At 42.4% G+C, this 27,558-nt stretch overlaps 1 protein-coding gene across 1 annotated transcript in view; it reads left to right on the top strand.

Moving 5' to 3' along the window:
• LOC124803258 (CD151 antigen-like) overlaps positions 1–27,558 on the top strand; it is a 159,136-nt gene that overhangs the window by 73,941 nt on the left and 57,637 nt on the right. Inside the window, exon 3 of the mRNA XM_047264441.1 lies at positions 19,748–19,873. Within this exon, the coding sequence (XP_047120397.1) occupies positions 19,748–19,873 (126 nt within the window). The remainder of the gene's footprint in view (positions 1–19,747; positions 19,874–27,558) is intronic.

Here is a 27,558-nt window from a genome sequence, read left to right as displayed (position 1 = left end):
TGTGTGTGATGTCCTTATGTTAGTTAGGTTTAAGTACTTCTAAGTTCTACGGGACTGATGACCTCAGTGCCATTTGAACCAGTTGTAACCGGTCTACGCACATTGTTTGGTGTCTACCGTTCTGATCAATTCTGAAGGTGTGTGTGTCTACATGTACGCTTCAATATATGGTTTACATAACGGAGGGGAAGGGGGGGGGGCACTTTATCGTCTCGGTGCAAGACGGTTGATACAGTACGTAGGTTCTTGTGAACGAAAACTGGTCTTTCTCCATGTCTAACTGGTGGGTTTGCCCACAGACATCTTATGTACAGCTGAGCTGCTGTGCAAACTCTGTTACTGTTGGTGTTGGGGTCTGAAGTGTTGTCGGGCTTAAGAGCCCCTTCAGCATTCTCAAGAGTTGTCAGTTGTCTGTAGACCATCTGAGATAGCGAGCATTGTAAATTCTCATTGATCGCCGTGTGCAGGGCCAGCGGTAACAGCGGTAGCCCCTCCGTCCATTTAGATGAGGAACACATCAGTGCAGCCTTTAGTGTACAATGCAGCCTTTCCACCAACCTGGTACTCTCAGGGTGACAGTTAGTGCGGGGGTTCTGACCCTGTAACTGCAGTATTTCCACAGAAAGCTATGATTCTAACCGTCGCCTGTGATCCGTTGTAGCTGAGTGAAGAAGACCAAATCTCGAAAAACATGTATTCATTAAAGCTTTAACTACTGTCTCTGCTGGGATGTCTGGTACAGGAGTAGCTTCTCTCCATCTAGTGAACTGGTCTACCTCTATAGCCAGGTAACTAAGGCCATCCGTATATGGTAATGGCCCTACGATGTTCACTGTACGTGGGAAAGTCTGTTTGTTGTATTTTAAACTGCGTAAATTGTGTAAAGGCTTGCCGACTAACTTTGTTGCTTTGGCACTCGAGGCATGAGCGTGCCTAAATTCTGTAGTTCCATGTGTACTCCAGACCACACCACTTTGCTTGCCACTAATTTTGCAGTAGCACATGTGCCTGGGTTGGCCAAATTATGTGTGTCTAAATACTGCGGGAATGTGAGGTGGCTGGCCGGCCGGGGTGGCCGAGCGGTTCTAGGCGGTACAGTCGGGAACCGCACGACCGCTACGGTCGCAGGTTCGCATCCTGCCTCCGGCATGGATGTGTGTGATGTCCTTAAGTTATTTAGCTTTAAGTAGTTCTAAGTTCTAAGGGACTGATGACCTCAGAAGTTAAGTCCCATACTGCTCAGAGCCATTTTTGTGAGGTGGCTGTATTCCATTCGAGGTATCGCACCAAATGCTTGCTTATCACCACATGGTGCAGGAATGAGTCGTAGCCGTAGGGCTGTGTGTTCACATGTGAGAAAGTCATTTAGTACGCGATCATCTCGCTGCTTTAGCGCCATCTTCGCCAAAGAAGCTACTCGTAGACTTGCGCAGTTCCGTGAACACAATCCGCGACGATATTGGCCTTACCGGAAATGCGCCGCACATCGGTTATATGTCGTGTTATATGTATGCTCTGACTGTCTGCACTTTCGCAGCGATCCGTGATCTGTGGCACGATGGAAGAAAGACGTTATTGCTAAGTGAAATGCCTGTTGTCTAGCGATGCTCAAAAGTGTTTCACGGTCGCATACACTGCTAACAGTTCCCAATCAATGGCGCTCCGTTTCCTTTGATGAGGTGTAAGGCTACTTGAATAAAAGGCGAGAGGTAACTGAGCCATGCGCGGGTCATATTCATGCCATCTCTTATTTAACAGCCTGTTTTTGCCGTACTGCCACCTCGTTACGTTAGTTTCAGTTACTTGTGTCACTGAGTTGCTGATTTGCCTGCCCATGAGCGGCAGCAGCAGCGCTTATCGATATAAGCCCTGACGTATTATCTTTGCTGGACTGCTATTACTTCCCGGTCGTCGTGTATCGACGAGTCAGGTGGAACGCGCCAGCAGTGAGTTGGGATCTGGCAGTGTTTGAGCTGGCCGGCCGAAGTGGCCGAGTGGTTCTAGGCGCTTCAGTCTGGAACCGCGCGACCACTACGGTCGCAGGTTCGAATCCTGCCTCGGGCATGGATGTGTGTGATGTCAAAATGGTTCAAATGGCTCTGAGCACTATGGGACTTAACATCTATGGTCATCAGTCCTCTAGAACTTAGAACTACTTAACCTAATTAACCTAAGGACAGCACACAACACCCAGCCATCACGAGGCAGAGAAAATCCCTGACCTCGCCGGGAATCGAACCCGGGAACCTGGGCGTGGGAAGCGAGAACGCTACCGCACGACCACGAGATGCGGGCGTGTGATGTCCTTAGGTTAGTTACGTTTAAGTAGTTCTACGTTCTAGGGGACTTATGACCTAAGATGTTGAGTCCCATAGTGCTCAGAGCCATTTGAACCATTTTGAACTAAGTGTTTGAGTTGGCACGCGGCACAAGTTCAGTCGGGGCGCAGCAGCAGTGAGGTCCGAACCGCTATGACTCGCCCGACGGTTGCCGACACACATGATTGGAGTGGGGACGACTTCGGTTGGTTGTCGGTCGGTCGTGTTGCCGGACGACGTGTATCTGGCCGGCGATCGCTTATGGGTTGGCTGTGTGTGCCGACTCGTGATTCGTTCCTGTTATTGTACAGGCACTGCCGTTAGCATTGTCTAGGTTTTCGTGCAAGTGTTCGTGAAGCTGGTAGTTTGTGTGATTTTGACTGACAAGTTATTTTAAATGCTGTCGGGGTACTGGGTCTGAGCAGTCGGTCGGTTGGTGTGGATCAGCCAGGAAATCTCCGGGCAGCGCAGTGGGCCGGGCCCGCTGGCGGTCTCGACGCAGTGTCGGAGTGTCTGGGGAGCTGTTCCGACTGCTACCAGGTTCGTGGCTCACCGACCCAGGACATCAAAGTTGAGTGGTGATTTAATTACCGAAGCCAGTCTGTTCACATTATGCCGTTGGTTTTCATGGTTGGCTGGGGGGGGGGGGGGGGGGTAATCCCGTGAGCAGCAGCGAGTGTTCGAGTTGGCGAAAGTTTGGCCACCATCCGGTGGAGTTTAACTGCATTTTCATTATTTGAAGTCCACGTGCACAAGCGGAATTTTTTGCCTTGTGGCCGTTAGCGTTCCGGTTACCTGCCGTGGCCGCTGACGTAAAATTCAGGCAGTGTCTTTTCTTCACTGTGTTGTCGCTGTCCAACACGTGTGTGTAGTTTTTGACAGCTTATGCATACTTGGTTGTGGGCGGCTAGGCATTTTACGTTTTGGCTTTGGAATTCCTTGTGTACTGGTCGGGTAGAAAGCAAGTCGTCTTGTCGGTGGGTCCGTTGACTGTCTCTTGGTTAGGTTTGCCGGCGGATTGGATATAGTTGGGCCAACTACCTGTCTCTCCTAAGCGAACGTTAATATTTAAAGTACAGATCGACCCCCAGAAACTTCTGAGCGCCGCTGGCTGTACTGCCTTTTCGTATTGGTGTTTGATTGTGTATTTTAATGGCTCATAGCCGATGGTTTGAATTTGTATGTTTTTAGTTGGGTTTTTAAAAATGGGCCTCCAGCCTCATTTAAAATATTTTTTCTGGATAAAGCTTTGGGCCTTCTGCCTCTTGAAAATTTATTGAAGTTGTGTTTTTTTTAATCATGGGCCTCCAGCCATCTTAAAATTTAAATTCCTTTCTTGTTAAATCTTAGCTGGTTTGGGCCTTCAGCCTCATTTTAAAAAAGTTATTTAAGGGTAAAGCCTTGGACTTTCTGCCTTTTGAAAATTTATTGTAGTTGTGTTTTGAATCCTGGACCTTCAGCCGTTTTAAAAGTAAAATTCCTTATTGTTAAGAATTAGATTTTTTGGGCCTTCAGCCTCATTTGAAATATTATTTACGGATAAAACGTTGCGCTTTCTGCCTTTTGAAAATTTATTGTAGTTATGTTTTGAATCATGGGCCATCAGCCGTTTTCAAAATTAAGGAGGTTGTGCCCTTAAGCAATAAAATTGTGTGACATATTCAGCCAATAGTTAAGCTCGGAAATTTCGGCTGTAATGTTTGGTGAACTAAATACAGTTACGTGTTCGAGTGTAACTGACAGCCGCTCATTTTTGGTCCCTTTCCACAATTCCAGGTACCTGTTCTGTCCTGCGGATTTAACCAGGCGTTTCAGTTGCCATCTGTTGCAACGCTTTCCCTATGGCATTTTGACTAGCGTCCACCACGACCGTCATTCTGCTGCTTGCGTCAAACAACGCTCGACTGAAAGAAATGCTGTTTCGCTTGCGTCCAGCGTACTTTCCGGTTGCCGGCCATGTGCCTGTCCACGAGCAGTGCTGTGAGTGGTTCCTGCTGCCTTGCCAATACTGGAGGGTGTCGATAGAAGTTCTTCATACACAAAAATCTACGTAATCCCTTGCACGCCGGGGTCATCACTTTGGTAGTTACTCTCCTCGAGTTATCATAAGCTAGAATAACCCGACATGAGATATTTTAGTGTGTTACTTTATTTAACACACTAGTAACATCGAAACAACCAAGAAATAAACAGCAAAAACCATTCATCAAATACACAAATTCCTTGATGCTGTAACGTACTAATCTCACTTCTTTGGTTGCTAGTGTGCGGCGAAATACTAATTTCGGCACAAGATGTTTTATGTTTTTCCTTCGGCAGCAGTGGCACCCCGGCGTTCTTTGCCGGCCGGTGTAGTTTCCACACTCTCGTTGCTCACGAAGTCTAGTGCGAGATACCGTCACCTCCGCCAGCACATACGGATACTGCACGGTTCATTAACAAATTACCTTCTTCGACGTATTTTTACAAACATTACCACATGACATTTCCCGCACTTGCAACTTCTTTTGCCCATTCAGCAATAATAATTGATAAATTCTTTTATCTTTAGGATTTACCTGGGAGTTAAAGTAGCATAGGAGAATCGTCACGTTTTTATTAGTTGAGTATAGCAGAGAAGACGGAGAAAATGCAAAGAGCAGCAAGTCCTGCCACGGGTTCTCTTAATGAGCACCGTGGTGTCACGGAGATGGTCGTCCTACTGCAGGAGCAAACGGTAGAAGAAAGAGGAGGGATATCGTCGAAATTGCGACAACGCGTGTTAAACAACGTATTACTTCCCCCGCCACGTATCTGACCAAATTTCCTTGACGGCAAAATGAGAGAAAATCGACGTCACACGAAACCTGCCAAGGAGTCATTCTGCCTACGCACCATTCGCTGGCGCCGGCCGAAGTGGCCGTGCGGTTAAAGGCGCTGCAGTCTGGAACCGCAAGACCGCTACGGTCGCAGGTTCGAATCCTGCCTCGGGCATGGATGTTTGTGATGTCCTTAGGTTAGTTAGGTTTAACTAGTTTTAAGTTCTAGGGGACTAATGACCTCAGCAGTTGAGTCCCATAGTGCTCAGAGCCATTTTTTAACCATTCGCTGGCACAGGAGAGCGGGGAGAAGGGGGGAAATAATGATGATACCAGAAGAGAAATGCCCTTTGCTGCACTCCGTATAACGTCAAGCGGAGTTCTGATTCCATTGCACATCAAGCTCAACTATTCTTGCTTCCTTAAATGGCTAGGTAATGTTTTGTACCTTCTGATTGTTTTTCCTATTGTAATGCCAGAAATACACTGGAAGGCGTGAGGCATGTTGACAAACTCAGAATAGTACATCTGTCTATACTCCACACTTCTCGTTAAGGTGTGTGGCGTAGGTTCCTTCTGACAGCTGTATCTTCCCCTCTCCTCCTTCCCCTGCTAAACTCCCGACTGGCGTGCAGCAGGGAGAGCGATTGTTGGTAAATATCTGAATGGGATCCAGTTTCTCTAATTTTCTCCGTGTGATCACTTGCATAGACATATGTGGGAGGAAGTAATATTTCTTTAAAATGAACATGTTTTAAAATAACAATAAAAACAAAACCGCTGTTCTCCAAGAGAAATGTTCCCAAAAGTTAAGTAAGTAATACATCTCCCGGCTCTTCACAAAACATACACTTTAGGAATTGCACGCGCGGCTTCTCCCGCCGGAGGTTCGAATCCTCCCTCGGGCAAGGGCGTGTGTGTCGTCCTTAGCGTGAAGTTAGTTATATTAAGTAGTGTGTAAGCTTAGGGTCCGGTGACCTCAGCAGTTTAGTTCCATAAGACCTTACCACAAATTTCCAATTTTAGGAATTGCACGGAAGGGTAAGGCAGGTGAAGATGGGGTAAAGTTAGGGTTGCCATATCTAACAGGGATCACGTCGGGACACTCCGAAACGGGGATGTAGAAATGAACTACAACAAATAATTAAAATAATTACTCTTTATTGAGAACACAATTACATCGAACTTACTGCGGCAGAAGTAGTTGGTACACCATATTTATCGGAAGATTTCACGTTTTTCAGCAAGTCTTTTCCCCTTTTACGTGTTATAAAACTACATGCAAGTCAGCCTGTAGTTGAACTGTAAGACTGATTCCACAGTCCCTGGCAGCAGTTGATTTCTTTCATCAGTCCACTGGGCCGACATAAGCGAAAATACATTTTCCACAATGGCGTTGTGTGCGAGAATACATAACAAATACTCGCATAATTTTAATAGTTGACATAGGCGTTCAAGATTCCTATTTCCGGTTTCCTTAAGAAAGTAAATAACCTTTCTTCCACAGAGCGTTTAGACTTCCGTTCTTTCGAGTCACAATTACTTTCTAAAAAGCTCTTCAGACACATATATAGCCGGTTGGAGTGGCCGAGCGGTTCTAGGCGCTACAGTCTGGAACCGCGCGACCGCTACGGTCGCAGGTTCGAATCCTGCCTCGGGCATGGATGTGTGTGAAGTCCTGAGGTTAGTTAGGTTTAAGTAGTTCTAAGTTCTAGCGGACTGATGACCACAGCAGTTACGTCCCATAGTGCTCAGAGCCATTTGAACCATTTTGAGATACATATATTCCTGAATACAATCGTCACCTGAAATCTTCACACCATTTTTAGTCGAATGTATAATAACGTTTTCAATCATCATTCGATCTGGGGTATCAGATAGCATCATACATTCAAATACTTGATATTTATGAAAAATAAATAGTCATTTCTCTAAATAATCAATTGTCACGGTATACAAAAACATTGTCTCATATACAGGGTGGTCCATTGAAAGTGACCGGGCCAAATATCTCACGAAATAAGCGTCAAACGGAAAAACTACAAAGAAAGAAACCTTTTCTAGCTTGATGGGGGAAACCAGATGGCGCTATGGTTGGCCGCTAGATGGCGCTGCCATAGGCCAAATGGGTATCAGCTGCATTTTTTTAAAAATAGGAACCCTCATTTTTTATTACATATTCGTGTAGTACGCAAAGAAATATAAATGTTTTAGTTGGACGACTTTTTCGCTTTGTGATAGATGGCGCTGTAACAGACACAAACGTATAAGTACGTGGTATCACGTAACATTCCGCCAGTGCGGACGGTATTTGCTTCGTGATACCCGTGTTAAAATCAACCGTTTACCAATTGTGAAAAAGGTCGATATCGTGTTGATATATGGCTATTGTCATCAAAATGTTCAACGGGCGTGTGCTATGTATGATGCTCGGTATCCTGGACGACATCATCCAAGTGTCCGGACCGTTCCACGGATAGTTACGTTATTTAAGGAAACAGGATGTGTTCAGCCACATGTGAAACGTCAACCACGACCTGCAACAAATGATGATGCCCAAGTAGGTGTTTTCGCTGCTGTCGTGGCTAATGCGGCCATCAGTAGCAGACAAATTGCGAGAGAATCGGGAATCTCAAAAACGTCGGTGTTGAGAATGCTACATCAACATCGATTGCACCGAACCATATTTCTATGCACCAGGAATTGCATGGCGACGACTTTGAACGTCGTGTACAGTTCTGCCACTGGGCACAAGAGAAATTACGGGACGATGACAGATTGTTTTGCACGCGCTCTATTTAGCGACGAAGCGTCATTCACCAACAGCGGTAGCGTAAACTGGCATAATATGCACTACTGGGCAACGGAAAATCCTTGATGGCTGCGACAAGTGGAACATCAGCGACCTTGGCGGATTAATGTATGGTGTGACATTATGGGAGGAAGGATAATTGGCCCCCATTTTATCGATGGCAATCTAAATGGTGCAATGTATGCTGATTTCCTACGTAATGTTCTACCGGTGTTACTACAATATGTTTCACTGCATGACAGAATGGCGATGTGCTTCCAACATGATGGATGTCCGGCACATAGCTCGGGTGCGGTTGAAACGGTATTGAATAGCATATTTCATGACAGATGGACTGGTCGTCGAAGCCCCATACCATGGCCCGCACGTTCACCGGATCTGACGTCACCGGATTTCTTTCTGTGGGGAGAGTTGAAAGATATTTGCTATCATGATCCACCGAAAACGCCAGACAACATGCGTCAGCACATTGTGAATGCATGTGGTAACATTATGGAAGGCGAACTACTCGCTGTTGAGAGGAATGTCGTTACACGTATTGCCAAATGCATTGAGGTTGATAGACATCATTTTGAGCATTTATTGCATTAATGTGGAATTTACAGGTAATCACGCGGTAACAGCATGCGTTCTCAGAAATGATAAGATCACAAAGGTACATGTATCACATTGGAACGACAGAAATAAAATGTTCAAACGTACCTACGTTCTGTATTTTAATTTAAAAAACCTACCTGTTACCAACTGTTTTTCTAAAATTGTGAGCCATATGTTTGTGACTATTACAGCGCCATCTATCACAAAGCGAGAAAAGTTATCCAACTAAAACATTCATATTTCTTTACGTACTACACGAATATGTAATAACAAATGAGGGTTCCTATTTTAAAAAACGCATTTGATATCCGTTTGACCTATGGCAGCGCCATCTAGCGGGCCAACCATAGCGCCATCTGGTTTCCCCCTTCAAGCTAGACTAGTTTCGTTCTTTGTAGTTTTTTCGTTTGACACTTATTTCGTGAGACATTTGGCCCGGTCACGATCAATGGACCACCCTATATATATCAAACAGAACGAAGTTTGGCTGCAGAACCATAAAACTCATTTCACTGATCGGACTACTGAAAAAAATCTGAAATTTTAGGTGACCTGTCTTCGGCGTCAAAAAGTTGTTTTAATGGAAGCCAATGCTTAAGAATTACTCTCAACTGCTGACAGGAACGACCGCCATCTTGTTTTTGAGTGGGGTAGAAGAGTCTGATGATTGACATCAACGTATAAGCAGAGCGCTTTCAGCTTCTTTGTCCTTATCGTGTATATTGAAAAATAATTAAAATTTTCGTGGCGGTTATTTCAATATCGACAGTTAAAGACTCATCAGCCGTTGGTATGGCATTGTGGAGAGTATGGGGAGGGCATCCAATTCCTTCTACATTTTTTTCCTAGTTCTTCTCTAATTTGGTAAAACACATTCCGCTGGAAGCATCGATGAAGGCCTCCGAAGTTGGTACGGTCTCCACAAAAGGCGACTAATTTATCTAATGGAACACGAAGTTGTGAAAGGGTCTAGGCAAAACTTTGCAATTATCTCCGATGTTTCGTTATTCAGCGAATCAAACTTCAACAGCTTCTGTGGGATTCTGCCAGTTTCACTGAAGTATTGAACAGTTAAAGGAAATAGTTGTTTTGTAAACAAAAACGCCTTCTCTTACTACACTGTATTTTATTTGGTTCCAGAAGCGTTTCGCGTTTTTCCCTTTACGGCATCATTAGTGGGATCTATAATGATACAGTTTTGTTTTGATATGTAGTATTTACAGATCAAAAAATAGTTCACGTCTCGTTTTTTTATGTAAATAAGTGATTACTTACAGTTCATCGCATTTTTAGTTTTCATCTGCATTTCCTCTCATCTGGTCACACACTGGAGGTCGCACTACAGCTCTATTTCCGAAACATAAGCATGCTTTTATGTTCCGAACTTTTCTTTTTCCACTTTTCAACTTGTTTGCACTTGTAGTTGTGATGCACTATTAGCTTTGTGTCGCTGATTATATATATTTGATGGAAAACTGTGATTTCAAGACGTAATTACTTTCAGTTCGTGAACTCAGTTATGATTCTCTTAAGGAACATCTCGTTCTCATTTGTGCGATCCAAAAGCTCTTTACAGACTGCGAGGCGAAGGTCTTTCTGGTCTTGACTCATGAACCGTGGGACGAACTTGACGGCAACACGATGCATACCAAGACGCTGTGTCAGGATTTCATCCAACAAAAATGTTACACGCTTCTGAAATCTCTCGGACAGTCAGTCTTAGATTGGCACGCATAATTTCCTTGACGTTACTAACATGAGCGTCGTCGGTAGACGTCGAAGGGCGTCGTGGACGAGGGTCATCTTTAACTTCCGCCCAGCCCTTTTTAACCATGTGAACAATTCGTAGCACCGAGTGCAGCTTAAGCACTGATCGCCGTAGGCTTCCTGCTTTATTTGGTGTGTTTCTGTAAATGTTTTCTTCCGTTTCACGCAAAATTTAATGCACATGTGTTGTTCCACTAACTCTGCCATCTCGAAATTCGCAATCTGTGTGACACTACGTTTTTGTCAATAGAGTACTGAACTATAAATAACGGGCATACAACAATGAAACCTCCGGGAGTTACACGTTAAATACAGGCGTGTGCAGGGATGCCAACCGCATTTCGTTCCAACACACCACTGACGCGTAATTACGTATGTTCCGGAATTTTTTTAACACACTTCGTAGATTACATTTATTTATGTTTAGGGGTATGTGCTAGCCTCTGTAGGGCTTCCCACATTTCACTGTAGTCTTTTGACGTTACGCCCATCCTACAGGCTACATCATCATCGGTAGCTTCATGGAGCCTCCGTATTACAAAATATTATGTTGTGAAAACTACCGATCTCTGCTCCACGGCTCGGTTTACTAGAGGAACGAATGCATTATTTAGTTAATATTTATTGCCGTTAGATGTTGGTTGTCTTCTGTTTGCTCGTCATGACGACAGACTCAGCCGTTGGCATTTCCTGAAGAGATTCAGAATGCTGTTAACAGTGATAACATTAACTCACAAAGCATCATGTCCAGTTATAAAGCGACTTTCCACCTTAATGGAAAAGTAAACAAACACAGTGTTCTAATTTTGGGCCTACAGAACCCCCATCACACACTGAACATCTTCGAGGTTCACCCAGTGTATTCTGTGCGATGTCCCACTCATCAGTTTATGGCCCATTCTTCTTTGACTGAAACGCATTTAACCGTCTTCTGAATCGTGCTATGTTATAAAAGTGGTTGTTTATCAGGCCGAACGAGGGTAACATCATTTTTCAACAAGACAGGGCACCACGTCACTGAAGTCAAATGGCTGCATATCTGAATGAAACTCCACCGATCCTTAGATTGGTTTTCAAAAAGCTGTTGGCTTAGCACTTCTCAGATGGTCTCCACGGTCATAATATTTGACGCTCTGTGACCTTGTGGTGTTTTATTAAGGACGACATTTTTGCCCAACACTACTACAGAGCCTACAAGAGTTGAAGAACGGTACCCATACTGCCATAACACAGGTGACAATGGATATGCGTACTCGACTGTGGCAGAAATTCGAGTATAGATGCGATATTGTTCGTGACATTTTGACCAACGGTAATTTAAACTTGAGAGACTCGTAAATATGTGTCCCAAGTCTCACAGTTGTATGTCTTACAATTTAATAAATATATGCGTTCGAAATCCGTGTATTCTTTTTGAAACACCCTGTACATTGTAAACAGTAGCGGCACTATAACTCTTCCTTGAGGCGCTCCCGAGATTACCCCACATTTGCCTATTTCTTTTCTTTAAGAACGACGTGTTGTTTCTGTCTGCTGGAAAGTTTGTAATCTAATCAAAAATAGGCTCCAATACTCGGTAAGCTCCTGAGTTTTTCACTAAACGATCGTGTAGAACTGTACACAAAGCATTTCGGAAACCAAAGAACACTGCATGAAATTAGGCGCCTTTGTGTACAGATTTCATAGACGTATACAGCGGGCTGAGTTTCACGAGATCTCAGATTGCCGAACCAGTGTTTATTTTAGAGAGGAAATATTTATTCTCCAAAAACAGCAAAATTCATGAGCATAAGACACGATCCACAATTCTGTCACAGATTTACAGTATGGTACTAAAATCATTTGTCGAACTACCCTTCTGATAACTGAGAATGACACGCGCTGTTTTGCAACAGTAAAGCGCAGTGTGGCCAGAATGTGTGGGGGACAACAAAACAGCAGCATGGCATACTGCTCACGCGCGTGACCTGTACATCTGTGATTTTGTTGCGTTCTGCATTCACATATCGGAAAACTTTTGGTACGGATGTAATTTTTTACTGCTTCCGTCGTGTTTGTGTTCGTTATAACAAACTCAAAACAATAAAACTGATTTAATGTAAGCCCGTCGGCTAGCGAGTTGCTTCCGTATTGTAAAACAGTTCTAAATAATCTGACGCCATCCTAATTAGGGCGATGCTGCAGTTTCGCTCCCGTGAACTTTTGCTGTCGCAGTTGCTGCAGAACAGGACGAAAAATGTTCGCTCTGACTCCGTAGATGATATATTAGTTGAAGTCAAAAACTAAAGGCAATTTTTTAAAAAAGGGACTTTTTATTGGGAGAATGACACTGCAAATAACATGAATTCTCTACATCACAGGTCACCAAACTTTCTTTCCGTAGCGGGCCGTATCATCATTCTGTACAATATTCGCATGCCAGAACGAAAGCTCTCAAATAAAAAGGCGAAGAACAAAGCTTAGCGTTCCTTGGTCATCATCATAGGTGAGTGGCATGCAATGCACAAAAAACAAGGACAGCCAATATATTTATTTACTGAAACAGTTACCAAAGAATGTGACGTTCCCAATCATTTTTCTCGGAAAAGCAAAGTTAACGTCTTTGGTAACCTTAGCACAAAACTCTTCTGAACAGTGAAAATTAGGAAAGTTTTCTTGCAATTGTGGTTTAAAGAATGACATCTTTTTCCGAATTCCATTGGTGCGTCTTTAGAGATTACAGACGACGCTATCGTTTCCTTGAAGTTTCACGTACAGTTCATTCATGTGGGATGTGATGTGACCAAAAACGACAATTTTGACAGCAGGGTAAGGTCTGATATCTATGGGTCAGCTCTATTTTTTTCGGTGATAAATATTTCTATATCGTTTCGGAGCTTGTAAAAACTAAATAGGGCTTTTCCGCAGCTGAGCCACCTCACTCTTGCGCGAAAAGCCAAGTCACAGAATTCAGAATTAGTTTCTTCAAGCAAAGCCTGTAATCGACGGCGACTGCTTGTCCCCGAGTGAAGTTCACAGCAGAAAAAATTTGTTTCAGTACACAAGAAATATCTAAGTCTTTCTCACAGAATGCTTGCTGATGTATGAAGCAACGTCCGAATAGTGCGTCCGGAATATGACAATCATCCAACTCAGTCCTAATCATTGAAAAAGTAAATTTATTTTCCTTTTTTAGGGCAGCGTAATATAACTCTGATAACGAGATGGTTCTTGGAACAAATGCACCAAAATAGCTGCTTATAATAACAAATCTTTATTTACGACAGACTGTTTCGGCATTTATCGTCATTGACAAGTACTTGCGAGTACAATTTTGGTGACTATTTGTGTAAATGTCAGTTTCACTTATATTAAAGTGAGTATATTGTACTGACGTCTAGACTGATGTTGGAACGTAGTCGGTAATTAACTTAAAAGACATGTTCTGCAATATGAGTGCGCTGTTCCGTCTCTGACAATGATAGAATTCAGATTGCGAACAAACAAAAAGAAATAAGTACAAAAAAAACTAATTACTCCTCCGACGAATTTTAAAGAAATCAGTTGTCAACCATCTGACTGTAAGATTTAATATATCCTCTAACGTCTCCTAACAATTGAACTGCAATTCTCCTGCACGCAACAGACAACTTACCTCGTCTTCGAGCTGCAACTGCGTGATCAGTAACATGTTAATATATTTCATAAAGGAATACTGCGATCCATGGAGAGTGCAATCCATCGACTAACTTCAACAATTGATGCCATACTTTTATGCATAGATATTGAATGATCAGGAGGGGGTTTGGTCAACTAACCTTAAACGGCGTAAAGAAAAATGAAATAAACCAATAAAAATTTCTAATTTACTATACTCAGAAAATTTCTGATTTAAATTCTGACAAGCTTTACGCAGACTTTTAATTATTGCGCAATGTCGATACTCAATAAACACATTTCTGGCGATAGCAAAGATACGAATATTACTGTGAGTGTATCCACACAGAAATCTGACAAAATCCCTCCAGTGCCCAAGCAACCAACAACTACGTGCAGCGAAAAGGCAAATTACCAAAAACTCCCCAGTTAATACCAAAGTCTCCTCCGGCGCTACCAGCACGATCACGGAAGGTTGCGACCTCCCATGTCGCGCGGCTTCTCTCCGCCGCACCCTTCGTCCGACCACTTCCGACCCCCATCTATAACTTGCCGTTCGCTACTACTCGCGATAATAATGTCTGCGACTCAGAGTTTGTGTATGCATACAGCAGAATCATCGACGTCCAACTTCCAATGTCACGCTCATACTCGTCGTTAGTGAACTGTCTTATAACTCTTTTAATAAAGTGGTAAATGAAATAAATTCTGTATGCTAGTTTAATATTACTTTCTACACTTGAAAAATCGAAACCATGCTGCTGATACGATCGAAAATACACTGCAGATTCTGGATAGGATACTGAAAAGTTTGCAGTGAACATTCTTGAAGAAATGTAAATCTGTATACATATGAGAAAATACCCACAAGAAATATTAAAAGAGTGTACAGAGTTTAGACACAAGTACTACCTCAAGGACTTTATTGAACTTCTAGAACACAAAAATGGTTAATTCGGAAGTAAGATATGCAATAACCAAAGACAAGCGTAATAAATTTTAGTTCATAAAATGACATCGGTGTTCATCGCATAATCTTTGTAAACATTCTTTCTTTTGCTACTGCCTTTATCACGCATTGTGCGCAGGGTCGGCAGGGTTAGGTACGGATTTGGCGTGGTTAATAGAAGGGGTGAGGGGATGCCCTTCCTGCTACCACGCCATACCCCTCGGGATGGAAGTAGTGTACCCCAGCTGTCTGCGTCTAGTGTAAATCGTGAAAGAGTGTAAATGTGTTTCAAATGTCTGCGAGTCGTGTAACTGAGTCGGGATGTGGAGACCAGCCCGGCATTCACCTAGCAAGATGTGGAAAACCGCCTAAAAACCACATCCAGTCTTGCCGGCACAACGGCCGTCGTCGTTAATCCGCCGGGCGGATTCGATCCGAGGCCGGCGCGCCTACCCGAGTCCAGGAAGAAGCGCGTTAGCGCTCTCGGCTACCCAGGCGGTAATCTTTGTAAATGTATAAAGGGCATATTTCAATAGTGGTACAAGTCCATTTTTGTTCATTCTGAGATACAGAGTCCCAAAGTTAAAAGAGCGCTAAAAAATGTGCAGTTGAGATACCAGAAATATTCAAGTACATATACTTGAATATACCAGAAATATTCAAGTACATATACTTGAATATTTCTGATGTCTCAAATGCACATTTTTCAGCGCTCTTTTAACTTTAGAACTCTGTATTTCAGAATTAACAAAAATGGACTTGTACCACCATTGAAATAAGCCCTTCAGAAGGCGTCGTAAGAGTGGATCTGTCAGACTATCGTCACACCGTAATTAACGTTTTATTTTCAACGTATTACGTCATTTACCATCTTATTAAAACAGTGACAGTCCGCTAACATAGTAACATTGACGTGATATTAGCCTAAAGCTGTGTACAATATAGCCACTTTAATATAAATGAGATTCCCATTATTCACGTTCTCACCAAAACTGTATTCGCAGGTACTTGAGAAACAGACTATCTTAAATAAAGGTTTGTTATTATAAGGAGCTATTTCGGTGCATCTATTCTAATAAAGTAAATTTAAGGCACACAGCAGCCAAGAGGTCTCCACACGTGTAAAGATCGCCTGATATTCTAAACGAAATATTTAATTTTAAACTGTGTCACAAAGTCTGGTTTTCCATTCGTTTTATCAAGGAAATCGAGTATTGTCGACGGGATGGGTGAACTGACTCGCGGGCCGTATCCGGCCTGCGGGCGACAGTTTGGTGACCCCTGCTCTACGTAATCGCCCTCCACCCCTACGTCCTCCGTCCATCTCTTCCGAAATTTGTTAATCCCGCCCCGGCAACAGCTCTGTCACGTCGTACACATCCGTCTCGAACCGTCTCCGCAATACTAGCATCCGAGAAAACGTGGATTCACATAGGTGTTCTTTCATCGGACCAAAAAGGTGAAAATCACGTGGAACTAGGTAAGGACTGTACGACAGGTCCTCCAGCGACTCAAATCTAAGGTTTTCAGTGCACTGGTTTATTTCCTCACCTTCACGAGGGAGAGCATAGTCCTGAATCAAAAATCACGCCTTTTGAATCTTCCACCTCCTTTTCCTTCCATTTTCGGGCTTCAGATCCCGTAGCAGCTCACAGTAACTGGTTATAAGAGTCTAATGAATCGGCAGTGGTCCTTTGACGTCGGAAACAGTGTCAATATACAACTTCCCTGCAGAAGCTTGGATTCTGAACTTAGTTGCGGTAAGTACAGACCGATGTATCCGCACCGCCTACTCCATCGTTCGAAGCGATGGATCCAAGTCTCATCACGTCTTCTTCTCATAATACGAAACGCCCTGAATGGCCCAAACATTCATACTGGTGCATGTCTGTCTGTTGACGGTATGTCTGTCTTCTGACGTGATGTAAAGATACGTGTGGATAATGAATCTCATATCTAGTGTCCTCAGTTCTGACGCGATGATCAGTATGAATCATCTGCTGCGCACTCTCACAATTCCTGTCTTTTTCAAAGTAGATGGTCCATCCGCACGGTCTTCGTCGCAGGCAAGTACAGGTCCACATTGAAAGTAATTTATTCACTTGATACGATTTCGTTAACTACGACAACTGTCATCATACTGCAGCTGAATTTTGCTAACGACCTCTGCAACCTCAGAAGCTGCAACGTACAGAAAACGAATCACTCCCGTCATCTCACCGTTTGTGAGTACGAAAAAGAAGACACTAAGAGTACAACTGTCCGAAATCACTATGCATGTACCTATTTGCTAGAGCGATAAGCGGTACTTAACACACGAGAACAACAGCAAAGTTAAGGCGTGTCGCTGTTTAGTCACTGCAGTCAAAATAAGGAGCAAAAAAAAAAAAATGACTTTTACTTGTTATGGCGAAATGCCTCTCCGACTATGTTAGGTAGTTTGGATTCTAGTGGTTAAAATATTCTGCAACCACGCAGATACATATCAGTGACATTCGGCGATTGATTTGTGGATCACTTCTGATACACTTCTTGTAGATGCGTGTGACCTGTACTTTCTTTCGACTATTGGGAACAGATTTTTGTTTCGCGGGAGTTACGGTGTATTATGTACGGAATCTAGTACGGATTACATCGGTCCCTCGGACTCTTTCAGTTTTAGAAACGTCAGCTGATTTTCATCATCGTTGAAACTAAATTAATGGAATTAAATTGGGACAATACTCCTGGACTTTACTTTATCAAGGAACATTTGGAAATGGAGTTCAGCTTTTCTGCCTATGCTTTGCTTCCCTCATTTTCGTTCCTGCGTCATACATGAGCATATGGACACAAACATTAGTACCACTGACAAACTTTACATATGACCACAATGTCTTTTAATTTTGTAAAAGGTCTTCCGATAAGAATCTCTTATGGAAATCGGTTTAGACTTCACGCACTGCCCTTTTGACAGCCAAAGGCGTTTCATTTAGCGTCCCTACTTTGCTTTATGTTGCAGTTGTCCACAATAAATTGTTTGGCGGACGGATATATATACCTGAACGTTCGTTCTTACAGTGGAGGTAAAAACATCCAGATTAGATTTAGAAAATATTGGACGTACTGTTAAAAAGGAAACTACTTCCTAATGTTCTGCAAAATTATATTTATTTGGTCACGAACCGGCCTTCGGCTCTTCAGGCCATTTTCAGCTGACAATTAAATTTCAGAAACACAGATACAGATGATGTGCGACTTACACAGACATAATTTGTAAAAAAAAAAGACGACAGTGTGTTTACAGAGGAAAGCATTACATTTTTGTCCCATAAGAATAATTACATTAACCAAAAAAGTGGTAAAGAAAGTTTTTATGTGGAAGTAGGATGAATTTACAATTTCAATCTAGAATTTGCAACGAACCCTTAGTTTAAAAAAGGGCAAAAGGAACATTAAATCTGATCATTTAATAGTAGTCTGGTATTTTGTGTCATACGTTTGTTGATTTCCAGTATTTCTAAATGGGTCATCTGTCTGATTTTCTGAACAGAATGTAAAACTTCACATTCTACATCATGTGAACGTTTTTCTGCTAAAATATGACAAGCAGAGGTTCAGTCTTTCTCCCTTAATCCGTAGGTTGTCCCATGTTCACGTAGCCTAATTCTCATAATGTTATTATTACACAATGTTAATATTATTAAAATTTTCTGCCAACTACCAACGAATAATTTATTTAACGTTATTAAATATACGTTTCCTTCCACTAGATACTTAGTGAAAAGATCCTCCAGGATACAGAACTTGTCAGAAAAACAAAAATACAGAATAAATATTTACAACGAAAAATAACTACACTAATGTACCTCCCTCAGATCGGAAGTGAAAGTCCTTAGGTATTTGTAACAAATTAAAAAATCTTAAACTTATTTTCATTTAAAAGGTAATAAATAACTTGTCATAAAGTATACAAGACGGGTTGCTGACACTACTGCTTCGACGTGAAGATGATCCAGACCAATCGAAACGTGTAATTAAATTAAACATGTACAGCTGAGACGGAACAATAAGTGAAAATTATCTTCAGCAGAAAAATCGTTTTACAACACTGATTTAAATGCTCGTGTTACTGCACTGACATTGTACAGAAGTTAGATCGTACCGATAATTGCATTATTTTATATTATTAGTAACATATCTACTAAGAAATTCATCAGTAAAGCAGAGGAAATTGATCGTCGCTAAATCCTTTACTCTCCTCTTAATGTGAATTTTATTAGTATTTAAACATTTTTATAGCTGGCAATTTATTGAAAATGTTGTTTTCTGGGTAATGGACATGTTTGTAGATCCAAATTGGTGACTTTAACTGTTTCTGAAGATTATTCTTATTTCTAGTATTGGCTCCATGCGTTAATCTGGATGAATTGGAAAACAGATTTTAATGACAGATTTCATCGAGCAATAAATATATTAGGAAGCACAAAATAGGGTCCCTAGTTCCTTAAACAGGCTTCTGCAGGATGTTCCTTAGTTCCGACCAAAAATGATTCTTATTACACTTTTTGAACACGGAAAACTATAGCTTGGATTGTTGAGTTACCCCAAAAAATAATCCTGTATGACATTATGGAATGAAAGTAAGTGTAATTGCAACCTCTTTATTTTTATGTCACGTAAGCCTGACAACATTCGCATTGCAAGTAGAGACTTGTTTAGTGGGTTCAGCGGTACAGCGGTATGCTTCTCACAGTTTAATTCCATATCGACCTGCAATCCAGGAAAGTAACATTGTTAAATTCTTCTATGTATTTGCCATCGTACTGAATACGGACGACGCCCGCCTTCCGCTTGCAACGATAACAAACCGTGCTTGCCTGCCTTCCAGTTCCACTGCTGCGGTATCCGGGCCGACAGCGACTACCTGCACACGCGGTGGAAGAACGAGAGCGCCTCCGCCAACAGCTACAGGAGGAACGTGCCCCTCACCTGCTGCGCGCTCGCCGTCACTGATGTGAGTAGCCTGCTGCACCGCAGACCACGGAAAACCTTACGTAGCGCTATAATATATTGAATATTTCAATAAAGCAGATTACATATATGTCAGGAAACGGTCTTTGGAGGAAATAGTTTTCATAATTTTTTGAGGCTGGCCGGTGTGGCCGAGCAGTTCTAGGCACTTCAGTCTGGAGCCGCGCGACCGCTACGGTCGCAGGTTCGAATCCTGCCTCGGGCTTGGATGTATGTGATGTCCTTCGGTTAGTTAGGTTTAAGTAGTTCTAAGTTCTAGGGGACTGATGATCTCAGATGTTAAGTCCTATAGTGCTCAGAGCCATTTGAACCATAACTTTTTGAGTTTCGTCGTACTGAATTTTGACGTGAACGCATGACGTCCACAGAAATTTGTCCAAGAGGGGGCAAAATTATAAAATCGCCATTTTGATATAACTGATTCAGTGAGTTTTTTAAAAAAAAAAAAGTGTGTCGTGCACTAAGCACTAATTTGGACAGGAAGTATACAAAACCAGTTGTATCTCAAACGACTAATAATTATCCACTTACGACTCTTAAGGAAGATTACTTGGATATCGAAACGGTATGCATATTTCAGTAATGTATGCTACCTTTTAATATTATTAATTGAATATGGATGGTACTTTTCTTCTTAAAAATCTGAAATTATATCACATGATTACTGTGCAGCGAACCAAAGAGATATCAAATACAGGCAGCAAACATTCACAAAAAATTATTATCTACACATACACCACTGGCCATTAAAATTGCTACACCAAGAAGAAATGCAGATGATAAACGGGTATTCATTGGACAAATATATTATACTAGAACTGACATGTGATTACATTTTCACGCAATTTGGGTGCATAGATCCTGAGAAATCAGTACCCAGAACAACCACCTCTGGCCGTAATAGCGGCCTTGATACCCCTGAGCAGTGAGTCAAACAGAGCTTTGATGGCGTGTACAGGTACAGCTGCCCATGCACCTTCAACACGATACCACAGTTCATCAAGAGTAGTGACTGGCGTATTGCGACGAGCCAGTTGCTCGGCCACCATTGACCAGACGTTTTCATTTGGTGAGAGATCTGGAGAATGTGCTGGCCAGGGCAGCAGTCGAACATTTTCTGTATCCAGAAAGGCCCGTACAGAACCTGCGGACATGCGGTCGTGCATTATCCTGCTCAATTATAGGGTTTCGCAGGGTCGAATGAAGGATAGAGTCACGGGTCGTAACACATTTGAAATGTAACGTCCACTGTTCAAAGTGCCGTCAATGGGAACAAGACGTGACCGAGACGCGTATCCAATGGCACCCCATACCATCACGCAGGGTGATACGCCAGTATGGCGATGACGAATACACGCTTCCAATGTGCGTTCACCGCGATGTCGCCAAACACGGATGCGACCATCATGATGCTGCAAACTGAACATGGATTCATCTCAAAAAATGACGTTTTGCCATTCGTGCACCCAGGTTCATCGTTGAGTACACCATCGCAGGCGCTCCTGTCTGTGATGCAGCGTCAAGGGTAACCGCAGCCATGGTCTCCGAGCTGATAGTCCATGCTGCTGCAAACGTCGTCAAACTGTTCGTGCAGATGGTTGTTGTCTTGCAAACGTCGCCATCTGTTGTCTCAGGGATCGAGACGTGGCTGCACGATCCGTTACAGCCATGCGGATAAGATGCCTGTCATCTCGACTGCTAGTGATACGAGGCCGTTGGGATCCAGCACGGCGTTCCGTATTACCCTCCTGAACTCACCGATTCCATATTCTGCTAACAGTCATTCGAACTCGATCAACGCGAGCAGCAATGTCGGGATACGATAAACCGCAATCGCGACAGGCTACAGTCCGACGTATATCAAAGTCGGAAACGTGATGGTACGCATTTCTCCTCCTTACACGAGGCATCACAACAACGTTTCACCAGGCAACGCCGGTCAACTGCTGTATGTGTATGAGAACTCGGTTGGAAACTTTCCTCATGTCAGCACGTTGTAGGTGTTGCCACCTGCGCCAACCTTGTTTGAATGCTCTGAAAAGCTAATCATTTGCATATCACAGCATCTTCTTCCTGTCGGTTAAATTTCGTGTCTGTAGCACGTCATCTTCGTGGTGTAGCGATTTTAATGGCCAGTAGTGTGTATGTGTGTGTGTGTGTGTGTGTATGTGTGTGTGTGTGTGTGTGTGTGTGTGTGTTCCACACCTCCTCCTAAATTACTGCACCGGTTTCACCAAACTTGGTATACAATCATAATTCAGGAGATATAGCGTCATAAATATGAGATGCGTATAATACTGCCGCGTATTACATCTATGGCTCTAACTGTATTCGCAACAAATTATACGCGAGCCACATACGTCGCCGAATGTAGCTTTAAAAGTGTATTATGGTACGACGTACGGTTCAAGAGATGTAACGTCATAAACACCGAGATGCCTGAAAAACTGCCACATTGTGCATGACGTTTAAATATGTTACTTCCTTTCTACTAATTCTAGACGCAATACATTTTGCAGACAGTATCCACATTTTTTTGAGTCATCAGTCTTCTGACTGGTGTGATGCGGCCCGCCACTAATTTCTCTCCTGTGCCAACCTCTTCATCTCAGAGTAGCACTTGCAACCTACGTTCTCAATTATCTGTTCAATGTATTCCAGTCTCTGTCTTCCTATGCAGTTTTTGCCCCCTACAGCACCCTCCACAAGGTACACCATGCAAGTCATTCCCTGATGTCTTAACAGATGTTCTATCATCCTGTCCCTTCTCCTTGTCAGTGTTTTCCACATATTCCTTTCCTCTGATTCTGTGCAGAACCTTTTCATTCCTTACCTTATCAGTCCACCTAATTTTCAACGTTCGTCTGTAGCACCACATCTCAAATGCTTCGATTCTCTTCTGTTCCGGTTGTCCCACAGTCCATGTTTCATTACCATACTGTGCTCCAAACGTGTATTCTCAGAAATTTCTTGCTCATATTAAGGCCTATGTCACATACCAGTAGACTTCTCTTGGTCAGGAATGCCCTTTTTGCCAGTGCTCGTCTGCTTTGACGTCCTCCTTGCTCCGCCCGTCATTGGTTATTTTGCTGCCTAGGTAGCAGAATTCCTTAACTTCATCTACTTCATGACCATCAATCCTTAAGTTATGTTTCTTGCTGTTCTCATCTCTGCTACTTCGCATTACTTTCGTCTTTCTTTGATTTACTCTCAATCCATATTCTGTACTCCTTAGATTGTCCATTCCATTCAGCAGATCATATAATTCTTCTTCACTTTCACTTAGGATAGCAATGTCATCAGCAAATCGTATTAATGATAGTTTCTCCTTTAATTTTAATTCCACTCCTGAACCTTTTTTTTATTTCCATCATTGCTTCTTCAATGTACAGATTGAATAGTAGGGGCGAAAGACTACATCGCTGTCTTACACCATTTTTAATCCGATCATTTCGTTCTTGGTCGCACACTCTTACTATTACCTCTTGGTTCTTGTACATATTGTATATTACCCTATAGCTTACTTCTATTTTTCTCAGAATTTCGAACATCTTCCACTAATTTACACTGTCGAAACGCTTTTTGTAGGTCGACAAGTCCTACGAACTTGCTTCCAGGATCAACCGCAACGTCAGACTCGCCTCTCTGGAGCCATTACATTTCCTGAAGCCAAACTGATCGTCATGTAACACATCGTCAATTTTCTTTTCCATTCTTCTGTGTATTATCCTTGTCAGCAACTTGGATGCAGGAGGTGTTAAGCAGACTGTGCGATAATTCTTGCACTTGTCAGCTCATGCAGTCTTCGGAATTGTGTGGATAACAGTTTTTGGAAAGTCTGACGGCATATTGCCAGACTCATACGTTCTACCCACCAACGTGAATAATCGTTTAGTTGCCACTTCTCCCCAATGATTTTAGAAAATATGCTGGAATGTTATTCATTCCTTCTGCCTTATTTGATCTTAAATGCCCCAAAGCTCTCTTAAATTTTGATTCTAATGCTGGACCCCCATCTCCTCTAAATCGACACCTGTTTCTTCATCTATCACATCAGACAAATCTTCTCCCTCATAGAGGCCTTCAGTATACTCTTTCCACCTATTTGTTCTCTCCTCTGCATTTAACAATGGAATTCCCGTCGCATTTTTACCACCCTTGCTTTTAATGTCACACATGGCTGATTTGACTTTTCTGTATGCTGAGTCAGTCCTTCTCACAATCATTTCTTTTTCGATTTTTTCAAATTTTTCATGCAGCCATTTCGTCATACTTTACCTGCAATTCCTGTTTATTTCAGTCCTCAGCGACTTGTATTTCTGTATTCCTGAGTTTTCCGCGACGTTTTTGTACTTCCGCCTTTCATCGATCAACTGAAATATTTCTTGTGTTATCCATGGTTTCATCGCAGTTTCCTTCTTTGTACCAATGTTTTTCTTTCCAACTTCTGTGATTGCCCTTTTTAGAGATGTCCATTCCCCCTCAACTGTATTGCCTGCTGGACTAATCTTTATTGCTATATCTACAGCCTTAGAGAACTTCAAGTGTACCTTGTCATTCCTTAGCACTTCCGTACCACACTTCTTTGCATATTGGTTCTTCCTGACTAATCTCTCAATCTTCAGCCTACTCTTCATCACTAGTACATTGTGATCTGAGTGTATATCTGCTCCTGGGTACGCTTACAACCCAGACTGTGGTTTCGGAAAATCGGTCTGACTGAAATTTTACTGTATCATTCGGCCTTTTCCAAGTATACCTCCTCCTCTTCTGATTCTTGAACAGAATGTTCGCTGCTACTAACTGAAATTTATTAGAGAACTCAATTAGTCTTTCTCCTCTATCATTCCTTGTCCCAAGCCCATATTCTCCTGTAACCTTTTCTTCTACTCCTTCGCCCATAATTGAATTCCAATCCCCCATGACTATTAGATTTTCATTTCCCTTTACATACTTTATTACCCTTTCAATACACTCATGTACTTTCTGTATCTCTTCAGCTGTCGACGTCGGCTTGTATACCTGCACTGTCGTTGTCGGTGTTGGTTTGCTGTCGATTCTGATAGGAACAACCATAGCACTGAATTGTTCACAGTAACATACTCCCTGCCCTACCTTCTATTCATAACGAATTCTACTCACGTTACACCACTTTCGCTGCTGTTGATATTACCCTATACTCATCCGACCAGAAATCCTTGTTTTCTTTCAGTTTCACTTCACTGACCCCTAGTATACCTAGATTGAGCCTCTGAATTTACCTTTTCAGAGTTTCTAGCTTCTCTACGACATTCATTTTTCTGACATTCCACCTCCCTCCCCCTCCCGAGTCATAGTACGCTATCCTTTCTTTGATTATTCAATCTTTTTCTCATATTCACCTCTCCCTTGGCAGTCTACCCCCAGAGATCCGAATGGGGGACTACTCCGGAATCTTTTGCCAATGGAGAGATCATCATGCCACTTTTTCAGTTACAGGCCACATGTCCTTTAGATACACGCTATGTGTCTTTAATGCAGTGTTTGCAATTGCCTTCTGTATCCTCATGCCGTTGATCTTTGCTGATTATTTCACTTTTTGGGGCAGTTTCCCACTCAAAAGGCAAGAGAGTTCACTGAACCTCTGTCCGCTCCTCCGCCCACTTTGACAACGCCGTTGGCAGACTGACTTATGCCAGAAGTCTTCGGCCGCCAGTTCCAATGAATGTACCTACATAAATATGTCATTGTACGAGACATAGTTTAGGTGATATGACTTCATAAGCACTGAGATACGTAAAAAAAGTCGCATGATGCATCAAGCTTTACTACCAATACAGTCCTACAGTCGGGTCAACTTAAGGAAATCCCTAACAGATGGCAGCGCTTTTGATAACTTTCAGCTGCGAAAACCAAACGGCTGTAGGCGTAAAGGATAGTCGTCTATAGAGCTATGAAGAGATGTTGCTATAGGGACGTTTAATTAATCGCGTTATAGACACAAGAAACAGCTGCGCCCACCATACAGAAGCCTCCAGGATCATGTTTCTTGCTGGCCAGTGTGGCCGAGCGGTTCTAGGCGCTTCAGTCCGGAAACCGCGCTGCTGCTACGGTCGCAGGTTAGAATCCTGCCTCGGGCATGGCTGTGTGTGATGTCCTTAGGCTGGTTAGGTTTACGTAGTTATAAGTCTAGGGAACTGATGACCTCAGATGTTAAGTCCCATAGTGCTTAGAGCCATTTGAACCACTTGATCATGTTTTTTAATTTGGATACTGTACTTACACGTCTGTACAAGACGCATATTTCTTTGTATTACATGTTTCTTTGTATTACCGTTTCATAATTTAAACTGTGTTTTCACGAATACATGAAATTGAAATATTTTCGAAACTTCGCAACAAACACAGTTCACTTTTTGTTTTTTATCTAGTAGAAAACTGACAAAACGAAAACTCGGACAATGCCGGGTTGGTGGGTTTCTGTTTCAATAATGTTAGGCTGACATTAAAATTAAAAACGTAAAATAAAAAGAATTAGAAAGAACGACTGAGCAAATCTTATCCAATATCAACAAAAAATGCCGCTTTAATGTTCCATGAAGTGGAGAAAAGGGAAGTAAGCTTTAAAACTCCTATAAAACGTTACTTTCTTACGAAACTTCACATCTGATAATGTTACTGGACTTATTGCGTTACTTCCGTGCTCCCTATTTTTAATGTTGACTAGCATAACTAAAGTTTAATAAGAAGTTATTGAAATCTACCTTTTTTGGGTTGGCTGATGGATAATCTCCCAAAACTATCCTCAGATTCGGTGGCTGAACCGAGTTTAATTCTAGAACATAAGGGGGGAGGGGCGAGGAAATGGTACATTGCTGCTAAACCATCGTAAAATTTTCTAGTCTACAAAAGGAAGTCATAATTTATAGCTTATGCGTTAGTTAATTACCATTATTAGATCTTCGAAGGTCTTTTACATACCTAGCTGAATACAAAATCTCGTATTTTATACCCTACTGCCATAGTAAGTTTCACACAGGTTTATTAATCTAGAGTTAACAGCCTAAGACTGAGCCAAAGCGTCCTCGTCTCCTCAGTTTGCCACATAGTTGCCAAGTCAAATGGACAGCAGAATTTGTACCTCTATGATTGTATTTGCCGCTGTGTTGCTTCCCACAGAGTTTGATAAAATTTCAATCCCTGGAGAGGACATCTTTTCGATCTTGAAATTTTACGCTTTGTTCCTCTCTTCTGTATTATGGTAATAGCTTTCTTTCTTTGACTGATATATTTGGCTCCCATGATTATGTATAGGTGAACACATATCTACAGTATGGCATGGCTGTGTTCTTAAGAGAGCACTACAGTAGCTCCGTCGAGTGAAACTGAATGTTTATTCAGCAAGCCGTTGTGGGTCTTCCTAGTCCACAGAAAACTGTAAACTATTGTTCTGATTCCGTTGTACAGCAAAGAGTGGAAAAGGGAGAGAGCGTCATTACGGGAACTGGGGGATGGACGACGGGTACGTTTAGGCCTACTGCTGCAATGTTTATGTTGATTTGGGAATTGGGGTCGGAATTCGCGTGTCATAGGTCTGCACGTCGATAAGGGCTGTACGAGGAGGTGAAATACAAAAATTGATAAAGTAACAGTATTTCGCACCGGTCTCAGCAGTATTAAACCTGCAAT

Source organism: Schistocerca piceifrons, chromosome 6 (assembly GCF_021461385.2).
Source record: "Schistocerca piceifrons isolate TAMUIC-IGC-003096 chromosome 6, iqSchPice1.1, whole genome shotgun sequence".
NCBI classification, from domain to species: Eukaryota; Metazoa; Arthropoda; class Insecta; order Orthoptera; family Acrididae; genus Schistocerca; species Schistocerca piceifrons.
Note: the sequence above shows the minus strand (reverse complement) of the source record. Positions and strands in the feature narration are given on the sequence as shown.